This window comes from Callospermophilus lateralis, chromosome X, assembly GCF_048772815.1.
Source record: "Callospermophilus lateralis isolate mCalLat2 chromosome X, mCalLat2.hap1, whole genome shotgun sequence".
Lineage (NCBI taxonomy): Eukaryota > Metazoa > Chordata > Mammalia > Rodentia > Sciuridae > Callospermophilus > Callospermophilus lateralis.
Window position 1 is genome coordinate 29,835,506 of NC_135325.1, and position 22,720 is coordinate 29,858,225.

Here is a 22,720-nt window from a genome sequence, read left to right on the forward strand (position 1 = left end):
GTCATTAAACTATGCTGTGCCTTAGTTTCTACTCTACAAGTTGAAGGTAGTGATATGAAGCCTGGCATATGTCCGTGGAAAGAACAGAGATGAAAGAAGGTATAACCATGTTACGGCCAATGACTGATGCAATGATATTATCATGCTTCTCTCACGTGATCAAGATCAGGCCAGTGTGAGTGTTCTTTTTTGTTCCCAGCTCCAAAAGGCATTTTCCTGATAGTCTATGGGATTGAATATAAAACTTGCCACTCTGTGGTCAAAAATCTCATGACATCTCACTTTGGATTTAAGACCAAACCAAAAACAAAACCAATGCAATGGTGCCCTTTCTTTGTAGAAACACAAAGTTTTATATTTCTGAAAGTGTCACACGAGGCAAAAGAACCTATAGAAATTTCTGGTCTGATTCTCTAAGCCATCCACAATATCACCTATAGCCCAGCCATGCTAAGCTTTGCCCTGGACCTTCTAAGAACTTACAGGATTCCAAGCATTAGTTCATGCAGTGCCATCTGCCTAGACTGTATCCCCAGTGGCCTTTTGTTTCCTACACACTGCATTGTGAAGCCTTTGCAGATTTCCTTGGTGGGGTGAACTCATACCTCCTTGTATTCCCAGGGTATTATTATGTCCCTCTATTAGAGCACTTACCTCAATACTTTAAAACCAATCTTTTTTTATGTTCTGTCCCCACCTCACACCCACCCTGACCCACCACACTGTCAGCCCCTCAGCAGGGAGGGGTGTCCTTGATATTTAAGTTTCCAGTACAATGTTTTCCAAAGAGCTGGCATTTAGCCAATATATACAAAATGAAACAATTACTATTGACTTATTCTACACTCAGCATATCTGAAAATTAATGACTCAATAGTTTATCAGGTAGTGCTCTTTGGCCCCAGAATGTTCTCTTGGATCATATTTTGCTATGTGCAAGAAGATAAGGAAAGTGCTAACAAAAATCATTATGCATCTTCTAAAAAACAGCTTTTAATCTCTCTAGGTTTTTATGGACTTATTGATTAGCCAACTCCATTTACTCATACTCTTTGTGTGTTGACTATTCTCAACAGCCTTTCACTCACTATTCTACATTTCCCATTTTATTTTGATTGAGGTCTTGGCATTACATGATTGCCTAGTTTAGTGTAACTATAATGGTCATAATAATTACTGCTATATTATTAATTAATGCCATGTTAATTGTCATCAAATACAATGAACTAAAAACTTCAGTGGATCATACTTGGATGCACAATGCTATGAATACAAAATGTCATTGAACAGTGTACTTTGAATGGGAGGGTCATAGGATATAAATTATATCTCAATAAAGTCATTCAAATAACTTGTACTCTGATTAATGCACTGATTATTGCTTATCATATGCCATTTTGTGTGTTTCTATCCACGTGCTAAGAAAAGTGAGATTCGGAGAAATGCAATTTGTCCAAAATAACAAAGTTGGCTATTGGTAGTCCAAACAGGAACCTAAGTCCTTTCACACCAGTCTAGAACTCATTTCATGTTTATAATGCTGCACCCATCTTGGACTTACAGAGGTGCACTGGAGGAAGTTTGACTGAGTTCTAAATTCAGTATAAGGACCCTTCTTCTGCCAATATAAGTGAACCCTCTGACTATCCCTATAGCTATTCTTATGCACTAGCCTTCTTTGGTTATATTGACTGGGATTACTCTTCCAGATGAATGAAGCATGAAAAGCAGCATCATGGTGCTTCATTCCTGAGAATCACAAGACACCAACAAATCGGGGATTTTTTCTTTTTTTAATTTTTAGTTTGGTATTTATTTTCTTTTGTTTTACAAGAAACAGAGGAGAGAAGTGACATGAAGAGTTTGGGTTCTGATGCAGGGGATTTCAGTCACTGCTTAGCCCATTTTTACTCTACCTTCCATATTGAGTCATGATCCCAGGGGGGAAGTAGGTTGTGTAGCAGCCTCCAGAGTACTGCTCCTCACACCAGTTCTTCTCTTCATAGTGCACTGGCTGTAAGACACAGTGACAACAGCCTGAACGAGATGTAGAGGGAAAGATCTTGTCTAGAATAAATCAAACACAGTCTAGGAGACTTCATGGTAGAGAACCAATTTGCAGCCGTTCCTCATAATCCAAGTGAAATTGGTTCCAGATCCTCTGATGGGTACCAAAAAACCTTGGATTTTCAAGTCCTTCATATGAAATGGCATATTGTTTGCATATAACTTATGCACACTCTCCCATATACTTTAAATCATCTCTACATGATTTATAATACCTAATTCAATGCAAATGCTATGTAAAACTACTGTTTTGTACCATGACATTTATTTAAAAATAACAAGAAAAAGTATGTACATCTTCATTATTTTTTAAATTTATATATGACAGCAGAATGCATTACAATCCTTATTACACTTATAAAGCAAAATTTTTCATATCTCTGGTTGTATACAAAGTATATTCACACCAATTCATGTCTTCATACATGTACTTTGGATAATAATGTCCATCACATTCCACCATCATTTCTAACTCCATGCCCACTCCCTTCCCCTCCCACCCCTCTGCCCCATCTAGAGTTCATCTATTCCTCCCATGATCCCTCTCCTTACCCTACTGTGAATCAGCCTCCTTATATCAAAGAAAAAATCCAGCATTTGGTTTTTGGGGATTGGCTAACTTCACTTAGCATTATCTTCTCTAATGCCATCCATTTACCTGCAAATGCCATGATTTTATTCTCTTCTATTGCTGAGTAATATTCCATTGTGTATATATGCCACATTTTTTTATCCATTCATCTATTGAAGGGCATCTAGGTTGGTTCCATAGTTTAGTTATTGTGAATTGTGTACATCTTCATTATAAATGCATTTTTTCCAAATATTTTCCATCACGTTTGGTTGAATCCATAGGTACAGAATTTGCCTATATTTCTGAAATAGAGTCTCATTATCCAGTTTGTGTGTGTGGGTGTATCTCTCTCTCTCTCTCTCTCTCTCTCTCTCTGTGTGTGTGTGTGTGTGTGTGTGTGTGTGTGGTGCTGGGGATTGAGCCCAGGGCATGCTGGAGATTAAACCCAGAGCCTTGTGCATGCAAGGCAAGCGCTCTACCAACTGAGCTATGTCCCCAGCCCCATATCCTGTTTTTTTTTTTTTTCAAGATTTTTCTTTAGGCAGATCAATGTTTTGGGTAAGAAACCTCAAAGAAATTCAGGTTTTAGTAAATTTTCTCACTTGGTTTGTGCATGTCTTGCCATAAGTACTGTTCATAAGCTGTAATTTATTTCCATATTTAACTTGATCTGATCTATTAAGAGGTTTGTAGTCCCTAATGGTTTGAGAAATGTTTTTAAAAAGAATTTGTGCTTACCGGAGTGGTTGGACAGAAAAAATCAGAAAAACATGTCTGTCAAAGAAAAAGGATAGGGTCTGGGTTATGACTCAGTGGGGTGCTTACCTAGCATGTGCAAGGCCCTGGGTTTGATCCTCAGCACCACATATAAATAAATAAAATAAAGGTATTGTGTCCAACTATAGTTAAAAAATATTTTTTTTAAAAAAGGAAAAGGATGAGCAGATTCATATTTTCTTGTGAAGATGAGTTTTGTTAAGGGGAGCTGGAAAGATAAACCTAGGTTTTGTGGCACGCAGGTGTTACTGTTGATGGTAGTACTTGTAAACAAATATTGGTCTTAATAGGCAAAACTTCATGTGAGATTGTACAAAGTTTGAACTTCTTTTAAAAAACAAGGGCTGGCAAAAGATCTAAAATCAGCACACTACAGTGATACAGCTACCTAGATATTTAAAGTAGCACAATTCACAATAGCTAAATTATAAAGTCAACCCAGATGCTAGTCAATAGATTAATGGATTAAGAAATAGTAAGATACACACACACACACACATACATACACACACTCTCACTCTCTCTCTCTCTCTCTCTCACACACACACACACAATGGAGTTCTACTCAGTCATAAAGAAGAATGAAATTATGGCATTTTCTGGTAAATGAATGGAAATGAAGAATAACATGCTAAGTGAAATAAGTCAAACTCAGAAACTCAAAGTTTGAATGTTTTCTCTCACATGTGGAAACTAGAGTAAAATAAAGGAAACAGGGAGGAAAAGATAGGATAACAAAAAGAAGCAATCAAATATAAATTAACAGACAGTCTAAAGGAAGTCAAATGAAGTTGAGGAAGGAGAAAGGGAGAGGAGGAGAGGGAGGACAGGAGGTAAAAGGGAGTATCATGAATTGAAATCAATTTCCATACATTTATGAGTTGGTTGGTATTATGTGTAACTATAAAGCTCTAATAATAAGTAAGAAAAAAACAAGTACTGGGAGTCACTCAGTGGAAGAACATTTGCCTAGCATGAGCAAGGCCCTAGGTTCAATCCCCAGGGGGTAAAAACTAAATAGATAATTTATCATTAAACATTACTTTGAAAAGATAAAATCAACACAGCAAGTTTTAAGAGAAAAAAAAGTCTCTTTAAAATAGATTTGAAAAACGTTTTGTTTAAAAAAAATTTTGCAATTGCATAACTGACTTTGGATAGTCATTCTTAAGGCATCCAATTTGCAAAGGATGAAGCCTCGCCTGATGGGTTTAGTGGCTCCAGGTCTGTTGTGGTGTCCCCAATACAGCATGCTCTGGCATCTGAGGGCTGTAGCCACCTCTTGAGCATCCTTCTCTGACTGCTTGCAGGCAATTTCAAGAAAATTTGAAATTTCACCTTTCTTTACTTTCAGAATATTTTTTTTCCTTCTACACAGTAAACATTAAAGCAAGAGTAAAGCAAGTGTCTCTCTCTATGACAAAACCATAGAAGGACAGAACCAACTCATTTTTATCATCTGGAATTAATCATCCCACATTAGAAAGAGATTTTTCCAAATGAAAATGACCACCCTTTTTTTGGGAAAATATGAGAATAATTGCTTTCCTCGCCAGACAACCACCTCACAAGTTGCTGGAGGAACTTCAATTACAAACTGCTTTAGCCTGAGAGTGTCTCAGAATGTGACTTCAAAGAAGCTGGAATATCTCTAATAGCATTTTTAAGCAAACACAAAATGAAAACCAAAAACAAAACAAAACAAAAATCTAATGAATTTTAACAGATGTTAAGTGATTGTTTTAGTGTGTATATTTTGGGTTTGCTATACCACCCTGAGGCCTGGAGTCTATGTTTATATTTATATTTACTAATGGCATATGAAATAAAAAAAACAAAGCATACTTTTCATTAATATTATATTTCTCTCCAAACCAATCAATGACTAGTTTTTGTTCATTTGTTGAGCAAGAATTTCAAAAAACCCTTGAGAGCATGTGTTTCACCTATATCAAGCACAGATAATCTCTAATTGAATTAAAAATCTTGTTTTAAAATAATGAATAAAGCCAGGTTTGGTGACACACACCTGTAATCCCAGCCACTTGGCAGGCCAAGACAGGAGAATTGTAAGTTCAAGTCCATCCTGGGCAACTTAGTGAGACTCAGCCTCAAAATTAAAAAAAAAAAAAAAAATGGGTGTGGGGATACAGTTAAGTGGCCAAGAACCCCTGGGTTCTATCCCTGGCAGTATAGAAAGGAAGAAAGAAAGGAAGAAAAGAAATAAGGGTCAACAAAATCAAAGGCCACAACTACTTGACCTGGAGGAAGTCAGCCTCTCCAAAACCAAGCAATGTATATATTAGGAGCAATAGCAGTAAGCTATGTAGCTGTTCAGCTAGATTATGGTATATATTGTAGAGACTTGTGTCTGAGAGGCTTAACTAGTGAAACATTTTCAGCTCCTTCATTAGATTTCTTCTTCTTCTTCTTCTTCTTATTATTATTATTATTATTATTATTATTTTGTGGGACTGGGGATTGAATCCAAGGCCTTGTGCATGCTAGGCAAGCACTCTACCAACTGAGCTATATAACCAGCCTTTTTTTTTCACATTTTAATTGCTCATTTGTACATCACTCTCCACTGTCCTCAAATGGTTCATGGACCCTGGCTTTAATAACCACTTTCAAAAGGTGATATAATCCATGTCAAAGCAGTAAAAATCCATCAATGTTGTGATCATTACAAGAACAGCAATTTGTCATTTTAAATATTGATGAGGGAGATGGTTATAAGCACCTTGGGCCCTCTGTCACTAAACGTCCCAAGGAAGTACTGGATTGCTTGCTTACCACTCTACCACCCTCTCCTACCTGCCCCCACCCTGACCTGTAACCATATCAAGAGTTATACTTGATTAATTTGAAGATCATCATTTCCTCAGGATTACTTCCAAAGGTGTCTAGGAAACTCACCTAACAGGGATTGGCATCAGCCTGTCTTCCTTCCATCCCTAATGTTCAAGGGTAAAACAAGGCAGAAAAGGGGACATTATAGGGAGGGGAACAGGTCCTCCTATTTTTAACTGTAAGACAGTGAGAGTGAAGTGAGTGTTAGTTTGTGGGCATGAATGAGACTCTGGTCTTACAAGATCACCAGAATAAAGGAAAGCTATTTTTCATCCCTATCCTGGCTTCCAGGATCTAGAAACTCCTATGGATAGCTGAAACCCCTACCCTCTTCACCTCCTGATGGAGCTGGAGGCAGAGGAGCCCAACAACCTGCTCCAGGTAGAGCTCTGAATTCAGGGACAAGTGTAGCACCACCAAAACCACAACATGTTACAAAGTTCCTTACCTGCCATCAGCACATCCAGGACCCATACTCTTTGGGACCACTTATAAATTAACCAGCCCTATGCAGATCCTCTGAAAGCATATCAGAGTAAACATGAGCTCTAGGGCTCTATATGTGTGAACCCATCCTTGCTTCAGGATGAACAAGTTCTATCACCCTTAGGAAAGGGATGGGAAGCAGTCTTACCTTCAGAGCTTCCTGGGAGCCCAGAACTTTTGCATAGAGCTCACACAGTTTCCTCAGCCTACAGAACAACAATAACAACAGAAAGGACAAATGTGAAGATGAAGAAAGGAAGGGAAAGAAAAAGTGAGGGGCACCCATCCCCTTATAAGAAAGACTCGGTAAGCAAGTTATATTCCATACTTTTGTGATTATGTCAAAATGTACCCTAATGTTATATACAACTAAAAAGAATTTTAAAAAGAACAGTAGGCCAAGTGATTAAGGGCCACTTAATACTGTATATTATAAACCTCATCTAGAAAACTAGAACTTATAGTCAAAAATAAAATGTAGACCCAGGCACACACCAGCTGTGAAATTATAGGCAAATTAAAAAAAAAAAAAAAGATTGTAAGCCATTGCTTCTACTTCAACATTTCATTTTAAGTTTTTAGATCAAGGCATTTTGTCCTAACTGAAATGTCTTAAACCAATGAGATCACAAATATGAATCATGAGAGATTGTTGATAAATCTTTAAGAAAGTCAAATAACGTGTTGCTCAAACCACTAGGGGACCCAGGGCAATTTCTTCGTTTGTTGGATAAAAGAGACCAGGTACCTCTTAAGTGTCAGTCCATCTGCCTTAGTAAGTACTGAAGATTTTGGGAGGGTGACAATATAGCTCTACTTACCTTCCTCTATCTTCCTCCCTACTATGAGGCTGTGGTGGGTACAGTGGAGAATGTAGGGAGCAGGAAAAGCTGTGATTTCTGTTTCTGCCTCTTAGATACTGTGAGATCTCAAGCACATTACTAGAGCTTTCTGAGCTTTATTTTTTTAACAACCATATCCACGGTTTTTTTCATTAATGATGGAAAACTGTAGTTCCCAGATCTACAGCATCAACACCATGAGGGCACTTGTTAGAAATGTTAATTCTCAGGTCCTGCCCCAGACCTCCTAATTCAGCAAGGGTGTAGCATCAGTCTGCATTGCCACAAATTTTCCAGATGATTCTCAAGTTTGAAAGCCACTGATGTCAATTTCTCCACCCACTAACTGGTATGTAATAAATAAATGTTGAACAAATAGTAGCTCTTAAATCTAATGGGGAATTTGGAAATAAGGCAACCATTATAATTAGTCAACTAAAATGAGTCGCTTATTCAATTCATTTAGTCAACTATAAAAAAAAGTCATTTCAAGCCTGCTTTTAACAGAATAGTAATGCTAACAAGGGTCTTGAACATGTTTCAAAGCTAAGCCAATAATTTTTAAAATATTTTCATTATTATTTTGAATTCAGAAATTTATTTTTATAAAGGTGTATTAAAATGCCTAATATTTTCTCCTCTCTCTCATTCCCTTTCTCTGTCTCCCTCTTAATTTTTACATAAATGGTTTGGCACAAGCAGAGAAAAAGCCAGAAAGAACAAAGAAGTAAAATTAAATTCAGAAATAGAACCAATTACATAAGCGGATTTAGAATTCATAAAGGTGAACATCTTCAACCAGTGAAGAAATGACAGATTATTCAATAAAATGGCTCTGGGACAAATGGCTGCCCATGAAAGAAATAAATAAAGTTGGACCCTTATATTACTTCTTATACCAAAATATATTTCAGAAGGATTAAAGATTTTCATAAAATAGATGAGCCTAGAAAAGTAGTGGGGAAAATTGGTGATTTTAAAAGAAAAATAATCTTGGAATAGGAAAGTCTTTTCTATGCATGATAGAGCATTTGTCAGTGATGATTTAAAAATGGATAAATTTGATAAAGAGATAAAATGATACTATAGTATAAAAATGAGCTATAAATATAATCAAAAGGTAAATTGGGAAAAGATTTGTTCCAGGCACTAGAGAGGCTGCAGTGAACTAACCAAACAACACTCCCTAACTTTCATGGATCTTATATTGCAATGGGGACATTTTGAGATGAGGGCTTAAGCAGACCTCTATAGCCCTGGCCACACACAGAGATGTCACTGGTCACAAAGGAGCATGCTGACAGAAGGGGAAAGAATGCACATGAGGTTACTAAGGGCTCTTAGTTGGTAAATATGTAGTGGTGTGGGAATACATAATTGGCAGTGATGAATACTAATTGCCAGAAGAAATTGCCACCTCCAGAGAAATCAGTCCCTCTGTACCTATAATCTGTAATTGCTATGCATCACTCATGTATGGCTCTGCAACACAGTAATTTCTCTACCTGGTTATCTTCTCCACCAGTGCATTTTCAGCCCCTGGTTTATATTCATTTTCACAGTCTTCATAGTTCCTAGCATGGTGTCTGGTGTACAATAAACTCAATAAATACTAATTTGAATAACTGGTTCTTAAGTTATCAGCTCTGTGCCTTTATACAACCAGACCCTTATAATTAGCATAACAGACACACAGTATTGTCAATGCACACATTATTGGGCAGTTTGTAAGTTTAAAATTCAGTAAAATCGAAAGGCAAGCAGATAGGTAGTAAAGGAGAAAAGAAAGAGGGAAAGCAGGGATGGAGACAGGGATGGAGAGGAGTGAAAGGAAAGAAGGAAGGAAGAAGAAACACTTCTTTTGCTACCTTTCTTCTTTGGTAAGACGTGCCAATTTTCTTGCTTTGTGAGCAAGGATAAATCTGAAATATAGAAACAAGAAAGAGAAAGGAAATTAATGATTTCTTTCATCCTGGTCTCATTATTTATTAATTTATTTATTATTTTTATTTGTTTTAATTAGCTACACATGACAGTACAATGCTCTTGGCATATCATACATTTGGATCACATGGAATATAATTTCTCATTTTCTGAGTGTACAGGTTGCAGAATCACATTGGTCATATAGTCACGTATATACCCACAGCAATAATAATGTCTATTTTATTCTGCTGTCCTTACTATCCTCCCTTCTCCTCCCCTCCCTCATCCTGGTCTCATTTTTATACTATACATTTGCCTGGTATTCAATGTTCAAAGCCAACCAGAAGAAACAATCTATACATTTACCTATTTCATGTTCAGAGATTTAACTGTTTACATGTTACATTCCTGACATTGAAGAGCATCTTGTAGCTTTGGGGAACAAGGGACAAAAAATAGATGACTGGCAAAGATTTCTGCATAGGGTAATATGATGAGTGACCCACTTTCCCCCATCTGGCTGGTGGCCAATAGGAATGAACCCTGGACCTCAAATGTTTTAATTAAGGTTGCATCTGAGTCCTTCCAATGTAACCTAGTTCTTATTCTTTGGTTCTTTCTTCACCATGGTGTCTCCCTAGCAGTGAACTTTTAGATTCTCTCTCCATTTACAGCACTATGATTGCTTTCAAATTAACAACTGACTTTGACTGCCCTTTCTCACCTTGGATGTATATGAAATAAACTTATACATGTCCTAGGTCCATCACAATTTTAGTTGCTTCAGTTAAACACCTCTTTGGAACAGGTTCTGTTTCCCATCTGTGCTGTTATCTTTCCTGGAAAGTTGAGGATAGGACTGACCTTGGTTCCCTCTCTAGCAGAAATGAGAAAATCCCAGCATCCCACAGGAATAATATTTACTATGGTTTTGATATGGTTTATTCCTATCAAAATTCATGTAGAAATTTAATTCCAATTGTGATAGTGTTGAGAGGTGGTGGGGCTTTTTAAAAGGCATTTTCAGACTTCAGGGATTCACTCTCATGAAAGGATTAATATAGCTCCTACAAGAGTGGATTAGTTTTTATAAGAGTTGGTTGTTATAAAGTAAGTTTGGCTTCCTCTTCTGGCTCTCTTCCTTCCTCTCTCACTGTGATCTTATATCACACACTCACTTTCCTTTCACTTTTCCATATGTGATGCAACACAAGACCCTAACCAGAAACCAAGTAGATGCTGAAACCATGGTCCGGGACTTTCAAAAAATGTGAATTAAAATAACATCTTTTCTTTATAAATTATCCAGTCTCTGGTATTCTGTTATAGTAACACAAAACAGATTAACACAACACTGGTGTCAACGCAGCTTCCACAAGAAGCTTTCTTAGCAAAACACCCCAAGTTATGTCTTTGAATCATGTTTCAACAAATAATAGATTATATATATATATATATATATATATATATATATATATATATATATATATCCCAGCACTAAATATGAAGTGGAAAATTAATATAGCAAATTAAAAATGTTATTGGTATTATATGTCTCTCGTAGATATTTATTCCTTGGAACACATCAAAGAAAAGAAGCAATATGAATTTTTCTATTGCAGGATTTGGATAGTAGTGTCATTCAGTAAAAAAAATTATTTAACAAAGTTTGAGGCACATGTATTAATAGTGTTTGATTATCTTGTCAATACTGAACACAACCACAATGCCATAATTTGTCTTACCCCATGATAGCAGCATAGTTGCCATCAGGTTTGGTATCATCCAGTGTGTAGGCAATTGGAGCTTCCTCTCCTTCAATAACCATGGTTCCACAGTAATCTTGGATAACAGCAAAATGGAAGAACTCATTCATCGTCCTATCAAACTATCTGTAGCACTTACAATGAAGCACACATTTTTCAATTTGAGAAGCCCAAAGTCTGAAAACAGCATAGTACACTCTAAATTTATGAAGACAAACCAAACATATAGATAAGAGGGCTGAGTAGCAAAAAACAAACAAAAAAATCAAACTATAAGTCCTTTCTTCTCTGCAAAGAATAGGGCAATATGATATTTTGAATTCATCCAGGTCACCATTTTAAAAAATCTGTTTTTTCTTGCCATTAACACTTGTGTCCCCTATTTTCTTTTTTATAAGGAATCAGAATAAAATCAAAGATGTGTAAGGGAAATATTAGTCCTTTCCTATAGAACAGAAGGGACTGCATATTTAAATTTTATGAAAAGCTACTTATTCTGTTTTGTTTTTATTTTTTTATTTTTGAATTTTAGGGATGGGGTCTTGGTGTGTTGCTCAGACTGGCCCCAAACTCCTGAGCTCAAGTGATCCAGCTGCACCAGCTTCTCAAGTAGCTGAGACTACAGGTGTGAACCACTACATCTGGCCACTTATTCTACTTGAATTATTTCTTGGCTGAAAACAGGGCAGACAGGACTAAAGTTCATAGAGTCCAAAACCTTCATTTCAAACATGATCTCCAAAAACCCTTTCCCCTTTAAGAAAATCTTGGGAAACAAATTCAGCTCATTCTAGATAAAAGGGCTTCCTTCAGCCCCCACCCCCCATGAAACCCAAAACATAATCAGCCCTTTGAATCTGTGGGTTCCACATTTGTGGATTCAAAACATTGGGTTGAAAATGTTTGAAAAAAATTACACATGTACTGAACATGTACAGACTTTTTTGTTGTTAGTCCCTAAACAACATAGTATAATAAATATTTATGCAGCATGTATATTGCATTAGCTATTATAAATAGAGATCATTTAAAGTATACAAGAGGATGCATGGCATTTTATATAAGGAGCATGATCATCTGAGAATGTTAGTATCCGTAGGGGTTCTGGAACCAGTCCCCCATGGATCCTGGGAATGACTATATATTCAATTTTAACAAAAGACTATGACAGAGCAGCAGTAAAACTGTCAGGCCAGGGTCTGAAATGTTATAATAATATCCTACTGCAGCGTACTCTTCCCCCTGCTCCATCATTTTCTTGCAAATTGGAGGTTGTTTCAACAAAATTATGGTGGAAGACTCTGGAACAAATGTTATATAGAAAAGCCAATAGGAGGGTTTCAAAATGAGGAAGAAAGAACAGAGAAAGAACTTTGCAGGCACACACCTCCCCAACCTGTGCTCAGGCACAAGTGTGTGATAAGACACACCCAGAGGCTTTTTAAACTGCCCTTGCTTTTCTCTCTACTCTCACATCCCTCCCCTCTGTGGACCTATGAGAAAGTCAATGTGTTTGTGTGCCCCTTAGGTGTGTTGCGGTGGGAATGATGTTGATCAAGACTGAAGTGTGAGAAGAAAAAAAAATTCAAAGTCCATCCAAGAATTCAAGAAGACTTAAGAATATAAGAGAACTAGTGAAGGAATCACATGTTATAAGAAGGCAGAAAGCAAGGCATCATACTGTATGCCTGTAATCCCAGGAACTTGGGAGGCTGAGGCAGGAGGATCGCAAGTTTGAGGCCAGCCTCAGCAACTTAGTGAGACCCTGTCTCAAAATAAAAATGAAAAGGACAAAAGGACCCCAGGGTGTAACTCAGTGGTAAAGCATCCCTGGGATCAATCTCCAGTGTGGCCCCAAAAAAGGCAGAGAGAGAGAGAGAGAGAGAGAGAGAGAGAGAGAGAGAGAGAGAGAGAGACATATCTCATCAGCAAAATGAGCAGGCACATCTTGATGATGTAGGGATCAGCTGAATGAACTGCCATAGAAAGTGGACTCTGTGTCAGGTGGGTGCAATTAGAGAAAATAAAGAATCAAGGGGCAGAGAGAAAAAGCCACGTTTGTGCCAGTGGAATTTCATGCAGCATCAGTGCACTTTCTATTACTTGCCTGTGCACACAGTGTCCCCTCAAATTGAGTAGAGTCTCATTCTTAATAATCCCTTGTGTCCCACCATCCTATATATAGTATACCTATGAGAACTTAAATTGAGCCTAGGGACAGAGCCTAGTGGGACAGAGGTCTTTAGGTCACTGGGGAAATGTTCTCAAAGGGGACTGTAGGACTATAGACCCCCTCCTCACTCTCTTTTGCTTCTTGGCAATGAGGTGAGCAGTTTTTCTCTGCCACACATTCTCACCATTATGTGCTGTGTTGTCACAGGCCCAAAAGCAATGGGGTCAACTGAACATGGACTGGAACCTCCAAAACTGTGACCACAAATAAACCTTTTCTCTTTGCAAATTATCTCAGGCATTTTGTTATGATAGTGAAAAGCTGACTAAGACAATGGCTATGTGAAGAGATATGTAAACTAGTTTGACCTCAATAATCATTTCACTATGTCTATATATGATGTCTTAATATACACAATAAAATAAAATAAAATAAAATAAAGGCAGTGTTTAGCATGATGCTAGAAGGAAAAGAAGCAATCAAGAACTGGTTATGTCTGATACCAGAGATACCAAAAACATTTGTTGGAGAAAAGATAGCCTTTTAACAAATAGTGCCTCGAGAAATGTAAATCCATATGTGGAAGAAAGAAACTTGACCCCCCTGCAAAAAAGTCAACTCCAAGTGGATCAAAGACTTAGAAATTAGACTAGAAACTCTCCAGCTGTTGGAAGCAAACACTTAAACATATTGGCACAGGAACTGACTTCTTTAACAAGATTCCTAAGGTGCAAGAAATAAAACCTGAAATCAATAAGTAGGATGGCATCAAATTAACATGCTTCTACACAGCAAAGAAAACAAGTTCATGAAGAGAGAACCTAGGAAATAGGAGATCTTTGCCACATTCCCCTTAGATAGGGCACTGATATCAAGAATATATAAAGAACTCACAAAACTTAACACCAAAAAAAGAGAACAAATAACCCAATTAGTAAATGGGGAAAAGTACTAAAGAGATGCTTCTCAAAAGAAGAGATACAAATGGCCAACAAAATATGAAGAAATGTTTAGCATCTCTAGCAATAGGAAAATGCAAATGAAAAAAGTCAAAGGTTGAATGCTTTTATCCAAATAGTTTTGATCTGTGATTGGCTGAATCCATGGATGTAGAACCTGTGGATACAAAGGGCTGATTGTACACAGGAAATACTACTCTGAGACCAAACTGTGACATTATCTACATTTGTCTCCAGCCATCTTCCTTTCGGCTGTGTTGCTCCTCATTTCAGTCCACCCTGCTCTTTGCTCTCAATCCCAGAGTTTGACTGTTCTTTCCTGATCTCCACTTGGAAGAAAAGGAGACATGATAAAAGGAAATGTGATAAGACTCTAGCATTGTGTTGTCCAAAGCAGTAGCTTCTAGCTACTAAAATGAAATAGAATCGAAAAATTCGGTTCCTTAATTTCACTAGCTACATTTCAAGTGTTCAGCATCCACATGAGGACTGTGGCTAGTGTGTTGGATAAAGTAGATCTAGAACCTTTCTGCAAAATAGAGGACTTCAGTGAGCATCCACGTGTACTGTCCTCCATGAGGACTAGATATGAATGAATGAATTAATTTAATATGGTAGAATCTTGACACTAATGAGAAATGGCCTGGAAATTTCCAGAATTCCCACCACTGCAAATAGCTTTACAAACTCATATTTCAAAAATGTATTAGAAAATGGTACTAATTTATTTTCACAAGATTTTGTGGGAGGATCAAATAAATGTTATATCTAATTGTACTAAGAGTTGGTCAGATACCAAGGAAAGTTAATTCCAAGAATTTGTGCTGATGTGTTTTATTTGAAAGAACTATATTTAAGAACCTGGAATTTTGCTTATAACATTTGCTTGTAACTATTTTTATTAAAATTCTGAATATAAAATGTTATATCCAGAATTTTAATAAAAATAGTTTCAAGCAAATGCCTATATTGACACCAAGTGTGTTAGACCTTCTGCAGAAATATTTATATGAGGAAAGTACTAACCATTTTTCCTCCAAAAGGGCTCCTTATAATAAACGATGCACTTGATGACTGAACCCAAAGGCACACGAGTGATCAGCTGGTTTCTCATCATTGGCAGAGGTGGGTTGAAGTGAATCTTCATGCCCAGAATGGGTGGAATAGCGCTGATCACATATTTTGCCTGAAAGAAAAGCAACATGGTTAAACATCATTGGTATGTTGTTTCAGTTTTTCCCTAATGATCTTCTCTCATTTCACCCTTGTCCCCATTTAGTCTCGACAGCAAAACTGAAAAGATCCTGTTAAAACCTAAAGAAACCCTCATTGTTCAAAACCTCCAATGATTTCCCATTACACTTGGAATCAAAGTCAAGTTCCTCACAGTCACATCCAAGGTCATATATGAAACAGACTCCTGGTACATTTCTGATTCAACCTCATGTTGATCTTCCAACTTCACTCCTCTTACTTCTGTCATTTTGACCACCTTGCTGTTCCTTGATCATGCCAGACTTTTTCTCACCTTGGCACTTGCCATTCCATCTACTTGGAACAATCTTCTCCCCAACAGACACGTGGCTCAATCCAGAATTTTCTTCAGTTCTGTGCTCAAACATTACCTTCTCAAAGGGTTTATGATAGCTGAGATATTCTTGACTTTATGTAAGCTTTGGTTATCTATGAGACTCTGGTCTCCCCACCTCTACCTGTTTAAGGGTCTCGGTTACCTCATACGTTTCGTGGTTTAGGGTCTCCACAAGGACATTTTCTCCTGTTTGGTCAATGTGGATCACAGGTCTCTCTAGCTTCACTCGGTCCCCAAGGAGCTCCATTATTCGCTCACTCACTTGATTGGATCCTCCCACAAATTTCCTCTCCTGGAAAGAAAAAAAGGCAGGTGGGAAAAACAAGGATGGGTATAAATTTCTAAGTGGCTTATTTTCCTAGCTTCTCTTCAATCTGAGATGTAGAATAACTGTTGTGAATCATATCTTTAACCATTGTTTTCTAACTGGGGACTGCTGACTTTTGATAAAATCATAGGTTTTCTAAATCAAGTTCAAAGCAACTTGTAGATCTCCAGGATCCAACCTCCGCAGGACATCCTTAGAATGATCTCCAGGTCCCATCTGTCTTGCCACCACCCCTGATCTATGTCCTATTTGCATTTGGGGTGGATTTGGGGGGTTGAACTCAGGACTGTTGTACTTCTGAGCTATACCTCCAGTCTTTTTATTTTCCTTGCAATACTGGGATGGAACCCAGGCCCTTGCACACACAAGCACTGTACCACTGAGCTACATTCCAGCCCTTTTTATTTTTTATTTTGATATAGATTCTCACTAAGTTGCCCAAGCTGGCCTAGAGCTTACAATTCTCCTGCTTCAGCCTCCTGTGTAGTTGGGAATTACAGGTGTGTGCCACTATGCCTAGCCCTTCTGCATTGTTTTGTTGAGCTGTTGGGTCTTGTGAAACTACTACTCAGCTACCACCTGCCTGAGCTCACCTAGGCCTTGCCCTATAAATGAGGCTCAGAACATCCCTGCCTCTACACCACACCCCACCCTACAGGTCAGCCTGGGACAGTTCCTGATTCTTCTGTGGTCACCAAGGTCACTTCACCTCACTGCACCCACTTGCCCTGAGCCCTGCTTCCAAATGTTCCAAAACTTCCAAATATTCTGCCTGCCTGTGTACACAGTTGAGCTGTCTCCTCTTTTCCAATTTTCAGTTCAGTTGATTTTTAAAAAATTTCAAACAGATCCAGGAAGAAGAAGAAGGAGTAAAAAGGAAGAGGGAGAAAAAGAAAAGAAAGTAGAAGGAAAAGAAAATGAATGTGACTATTAAGCAGATTATCTAAGGACTTTAATCCCCTTCCTACTGTGCCTAGCATAGTGTCTCATGTAATACTGGGGCTCAGGAAATAGGGAATGAATGAATTAATTAATTCCATGTGTTTTAAATTTGAAAATGCATTTCTAACTTTTCTTTTTGAACTTTCCAAGAAGTGCTCAAGTTATGTCCATCCGATAATATACAAATTTACCAAACAATAATTGGAAATATCTACAAATGGAAATGGCAAAAGTCCTTAAAAAGGGATAAGCCTAATTCTAAAATTACATTGGCTACTCAGTTCTTACACTGGTTACCTGATGACAGACTGCTCCTTATAAATATCACTCTGAGCTACCATGATAAAACACTAAAAGCCACAAGCCTGCCTCAAGTTTCAGCAGTTCATGATTGAAAGTAGTAGTGGTTTTCTGTTGAGATGGTGGTGAAATTAACTGGTACCTGTCCTCCATTGGTCGTTGAGATGATTCTAGTTGTGCCCCCACACTGCTTCACATACCACAGGAACCAGAGAGCAGAGACCTCATGGGTCTCTGCAGTAACACAAAGGTTCACAAAGAGACTGGCAAGATTCTTTGCAGATCTGCTCAGGAAAAAGCAACAGCAAAATTGGCAAATGTAGGAGAGTATAACTTAATTATCTAGGCATTATTCAAATAATACATTCTCTTGGCTAAATTTAGCACAACTTGACAAGTTGCAGGAAAATGTCAATATAACCCAATATTATAAACAAGACATCAGATATTTAGGGATTTATCTTCCTCTTAAACAAAATACCTTACTCAGAATCAGCTTGTGTTCCATATTCTATGCTGTCACAATTTGTTCCCACGTATCCACTGTTTTTCAGTGATTCCTCATCTCAGTGGAACACACCACCATTCACTCAGTAGCTAAAACCAACATCTTAGAAATCAAGCTTGATTTTTCTCTCTGTCCATTACTTTGTCTCAACTCAATCCATCAGGAAGTCCAGTCATCTCTCAACACACCACTCTACCTTCACCACCACCAAATGAGTGTCATCTCTTACCAGAAGTATTGCAATTACCTCCTCCAGTCTAGCCTCTCTGCCTCCTCTTGTCCTCACCACATATATATTGATCACACTAGAAGACAGATGCTCTTTACCTCCCTCCCCACTATGGGGTTCTTTCTCAAATATAAAATAAGTCATGTCATTCTATTATTAAATCCCTCTACTAGCATCCTATCAAAACCAGAATAAGATAGCCCCAAGTAACATAGCCCATGCCTACCTTGTCTATCTCATTCTCAACTCCCCCCAACATACATTCTAATGTTTTCCCAAGAAAAGATGTGTTCTTATTTATCTGTGAAAATGAGCACTGGCTTCCATATTCCCAGAATCTTGACATTTTCTATTGTTTTGACATTGTACAGTATCTTTAGAACTCTTCTCAATGTCTGAAATTATCTTCATTATTGATTTATTATATTTATTGCTGTTTCCCCCACTATAATATCAACCTATGAGAGCTGGGACCCGAATGAATGAATAAATGAGAAGAACTATTAAATACTCTTTTTGAAACATCCTTAATGTACAAAGGATATGCTAGGTGCTGTGTTGAATGCAAAATTAGTCACAGTTATCCATTCAATTTATTTTACTCTGTAACAGAAGACAAGCTCAAAGGCTAGACCAGTGGGAAAGCAATTAACAAAGCATAGAGGGTGAACCTTTGCTTGGTTTCTTGGCATGTAAATAGCTAGAGGATATATACTGTCAAGAAGCACATCAGAAAGTAAACAATCTCATGTAATTCCAAAGTCTCGGTTATATCTAGCATGCCCTAAAATTCAGTAGTAATGTATACTCTGGGATAGCTTTAATAAGGACCAATATCGGTTTTGCCTTTGTTGTAAAGTTTGCATATTGTTAGTTTAGTTACACTTGAGGCAGAATTTTCTACTTGATAATGCTGACAAAAGGTGAAATAAATTATACCATTTTTTATTTGTTTAAGTTTTTCCACACTCAGTAGTCTTTAAACTTTTTGTTTGGTATGGGGGATTGAACCCAGGGGTGCTTAACCACTGAGCCATATCCCTAGCCCTTTTTTATATTTTATTTAGAGACAGAGTCTCACTGAGTTGCTTAGGCCTCGCTAGGTTGCTGAGGCTGGCTTTGAATTCGTGATCCTCCTGCCTCAGCCTCCTGAGCTGCTGGGATTACAGGTATCCACTACCATGCCCAGCTTCTTTAAACTTTTTATTTTGTTCAATTGTTGTCATGACCCTGTAAAATAACTGTTAGCTTTCCCCAGTTTACAAGCCAGAAAACTGAGTCTCAGAGAGTTTAATAATATATAACTACATGACCCACTATCATGCTTACTCAAAACTCAGGTTTTTAAAACTTCAAAATCATTTATCATTAGTCAACTCACAACCTTGAAAGAACAGATACTCACCAAAGGGAAGATCTCTACTTTAGTGTATATTAACCCTTGAAATTTATAGGATTGTGACTAACATATAAGTTATTGACAATGTCTGCAACCTGACAGCACTTTTGTGACAGCTACCATCATTCCATCCCACAAATGGTATTATATATACATTGAAGTGACTTAGAATTAATTTGGTGAGATTCAATATGATCACTGATAGGATGGAAATTGCAAAATAAATTTGCAGCATCTTTCCAAAGCAAATATTCAGACATTAGCTTAAAACAGTACTTCAAAATGAAAATATCTTTTGTTGTTTTCTATACCTTAATTTTATAGGTAAATTCAAGACATTGACTAAAGGGAGTCATAAATAATAAAATCTTAGCAGGGAACCAGCTAGACAACCAATATTAAACACAAAAATGCTGTTGAGATTCTAATTGCTGCTGTCATCAATTTGGTGGGAAAGAAATAATCCTGGTTTGAAATGAAGGGAGACCTAAAAGTACAGTGGTCCACCCTTATCCAAAGGGGATACACTCTAAGATTCCTAGTGAATGTCTGAACTTTAGATGGTACCAAAACTTGTATTTATTGTTTTTTTCCCTATATATACCATGATAAAGTTAAGTTTATAAATTAGGCAGAGGAAGAGATGAACACCAATACCTAGTAATAAAATAAAACAATTACAATAATATATTACAATAAAAGTTATGTGATTAAAGTCTCTTTCTAAAAAAATCCTGAAACATAATAATTTCAGATGGAGGTTGACAATGGATAACTGAGACCACTGAAAGCCAAGGTGTAGATAAGGCAGGGACAACTTTAATTCTCTCTGGTGGGCTAGTCCATTAATAATCCTTTATTTGATTTACTCTGGGACCATCAGAAGAAAGGGCATGAGCTGAACAATATTTGAGTATGGAAGGTCGAGAAAACTAGTGTAATATATTTGGTTTTGCTCTGTTGACTTTTTGAGAGATAAATGTTATAACATTTTTCTACATGAAAAATATGTATATTAGATAATTGGAAAACTCATAAGATAAAAATATAAGGGAAGGGTATCTTCCATATTCTACACACAAAAATATAATTACCAGTCTCATTTTGATACATTTTGATAGGCATAGGTTTTCTAAAACTGATCACAGCTGTGATCATATTGAAACTATGATTTGTTGTAGTATATATACACAATGGAGTTTTGTTCAGCCATAAAGAAGAAGGAACGCATGTCATCTGCAGGAAAACAGATGGAACTAGAGACCATTATGTTAAGAGAAATAAGTTAAACTCAGAAGGTCAAAGGTGATATGTTCTCTTTCATATGCGGAAGCTAAAGAGGAAAAAGGAAAAGAAAAGTGGCAGTGGATCTCATGAAAATCAAAGGGAGATCAGTAGAGGAAAGGGACCAGATGGATGGGGGAGGAGAAATGCTGGGAAAGATACTGGCCAAATATCGTAATACGGTGTACATGTACAAATATGTAAATACAAATCCCACTATATGTACGACTATAATTCACTAATACATATATGGAAAAAGGAAAGAAGTATAATTTGTGTTCCTGAAGAACATTTTATAAATGACAAAAACTGAAAGAATGATCAACATTAATCTTAGAATGTATGATTATGCTTTAGTTTGAATCACAATAGGTTGAATATTCTGATTACTCCTTTTTCTCTCTGATATGTGGATGGTAACACACAACAGGGGTGGAGGGAAGAATAGAAGTTCATTGGATTAGACAAAGAGAAATGAAGGGAAGGGAGAGGGGATAGGAATAGGAAAGAAAGTAGAATTAATCCGACATCACTTTCCTAGGTACATACATAAATACACCACTGTGAATCTCACCATCATGTACATCCACAAGATTGGGATCCTAATAGAATAAGATATACTCCGTGTCAAAATATACTATATTGAAATGTATAAAAACCAAAAAAAAGATAAAAAATAATAAAACCAGCAAATGATCCTGTGTGTATCTTGCTTAGGAAGAATTAGAGAGTTGCCTTGTATTTTCAAACTCCTAATATCTCAGAATGCTTTATTTTGTTAGTCAACAACCTACAGTATTAATTAAGTGGACAACTAGGCCAAGAATAATGATAGAAAATCTCAAATCTCTATAATTATAAGGAAATATAACTGGCCCAATCTTCAAGGAGTTTATGGGGAGAAAAGATCAAACTGAATTTATGAAAAACTTTTCATAACAGAAGTTATAAAACAATGAAGATGATTATATAATGACTATATTTTGGAAATCTAAAGTATAGCATTTAAAAATCAATGATACAACCTTATTATGGTTATAATAAGTTATATTTCAAACTATGTTCTCATAAGAAGAGTTAAATAGCATTAGACATGTATTTTAAAGTATACAATTAATGCTAGGCATTGATTTCATGACAAATGATTTTACTATTCCAGAAATGGTTACTCTCAAAGGCTGAAGACATAGGAGAAGCACAAATATGTTTCTTACAGAGATTAATTATATAATAATAAGAATAAAAAGTAGAAGTAATAAAAATGTCCAACAGAATGATAATGGATTAAATACATTATGATATTTGCTCTCCATGGAATATTCTCCGACTATGAAATGTGATATTTGATGAATAATTTTAATAATGTAATGTCTTTAAACAATCTTGAAATAAATGTCTGTTATAATAAATGTTAAAAACATTTTAATGGATCTCTATTGTTTTGCAGTGCACATATAAGCAGCTTCTTTTTTAGAAATGAGATCATATATCCCACTGTACACACTCTATGACAGCCTACTTTTCTGTGTGTTTAATATTATGAGTTTTCAAACTATTAATATTACTCTACAACATAATTTTAAAAGACTCTATAGTATTCAATGTTTGGAATGTGTCATAATTAATTCAGTCAATCTTTTATTTTTTTGGCTTTTAGGTTTTCCCTTTTAAAAATGATGCTTTTAAATTGGCTTTCTTCCTCTCCCTCCCTGTATG

At 36.7% G+C, this 22,720-nt stretch overlaps 1 protein-coding gene across 1 annotated transcript in view; it reads right to left on the bottom strand.

Annotated features, from left to right (window-relative positions):
• Positions 1 to 22,720, bottom strand: part of Maob (monoamine oxidase B) — a 106,903-nt gene that overhangs the window by 4,918 nt on the left and 79,265 nt on the right. Inside the window, exons 6-12 of the mRNA XM_077106961.1 lie at positions 17,727 to 17,868; positions 16,157 to 16,306; positions 15,450 to 15,609; positions 11,271 to 11,367; positions 9,468 to 9,521; positions 6,906 to 6,963; positions 1,917 to 2,014 (exon numbers count right to left, since the gene is read on the bottom strand). Of these exons, the coding sequence (XP_076963076.1) occupies positions 1,917 to 2,014; positions 6,906 to 6,963; positions 9,468 to 9,521; positions 11,271 to 11,367; positions 15,450 to 15,609; positions 16,157 to 16,306; positions 17,727 to 17,868 (759 nt within the window). The remainder of the gene's footprint in view (positions 1 to 1,916; positions 2,015 to 6,905; positions 6,964 to 9,467; positions 9,522 to 11,270; positions 11,368 to 15,449; positions 15,610 to 16,156; positions 16,307 to 17,726; positions 17,869 to 22,720) is intronic.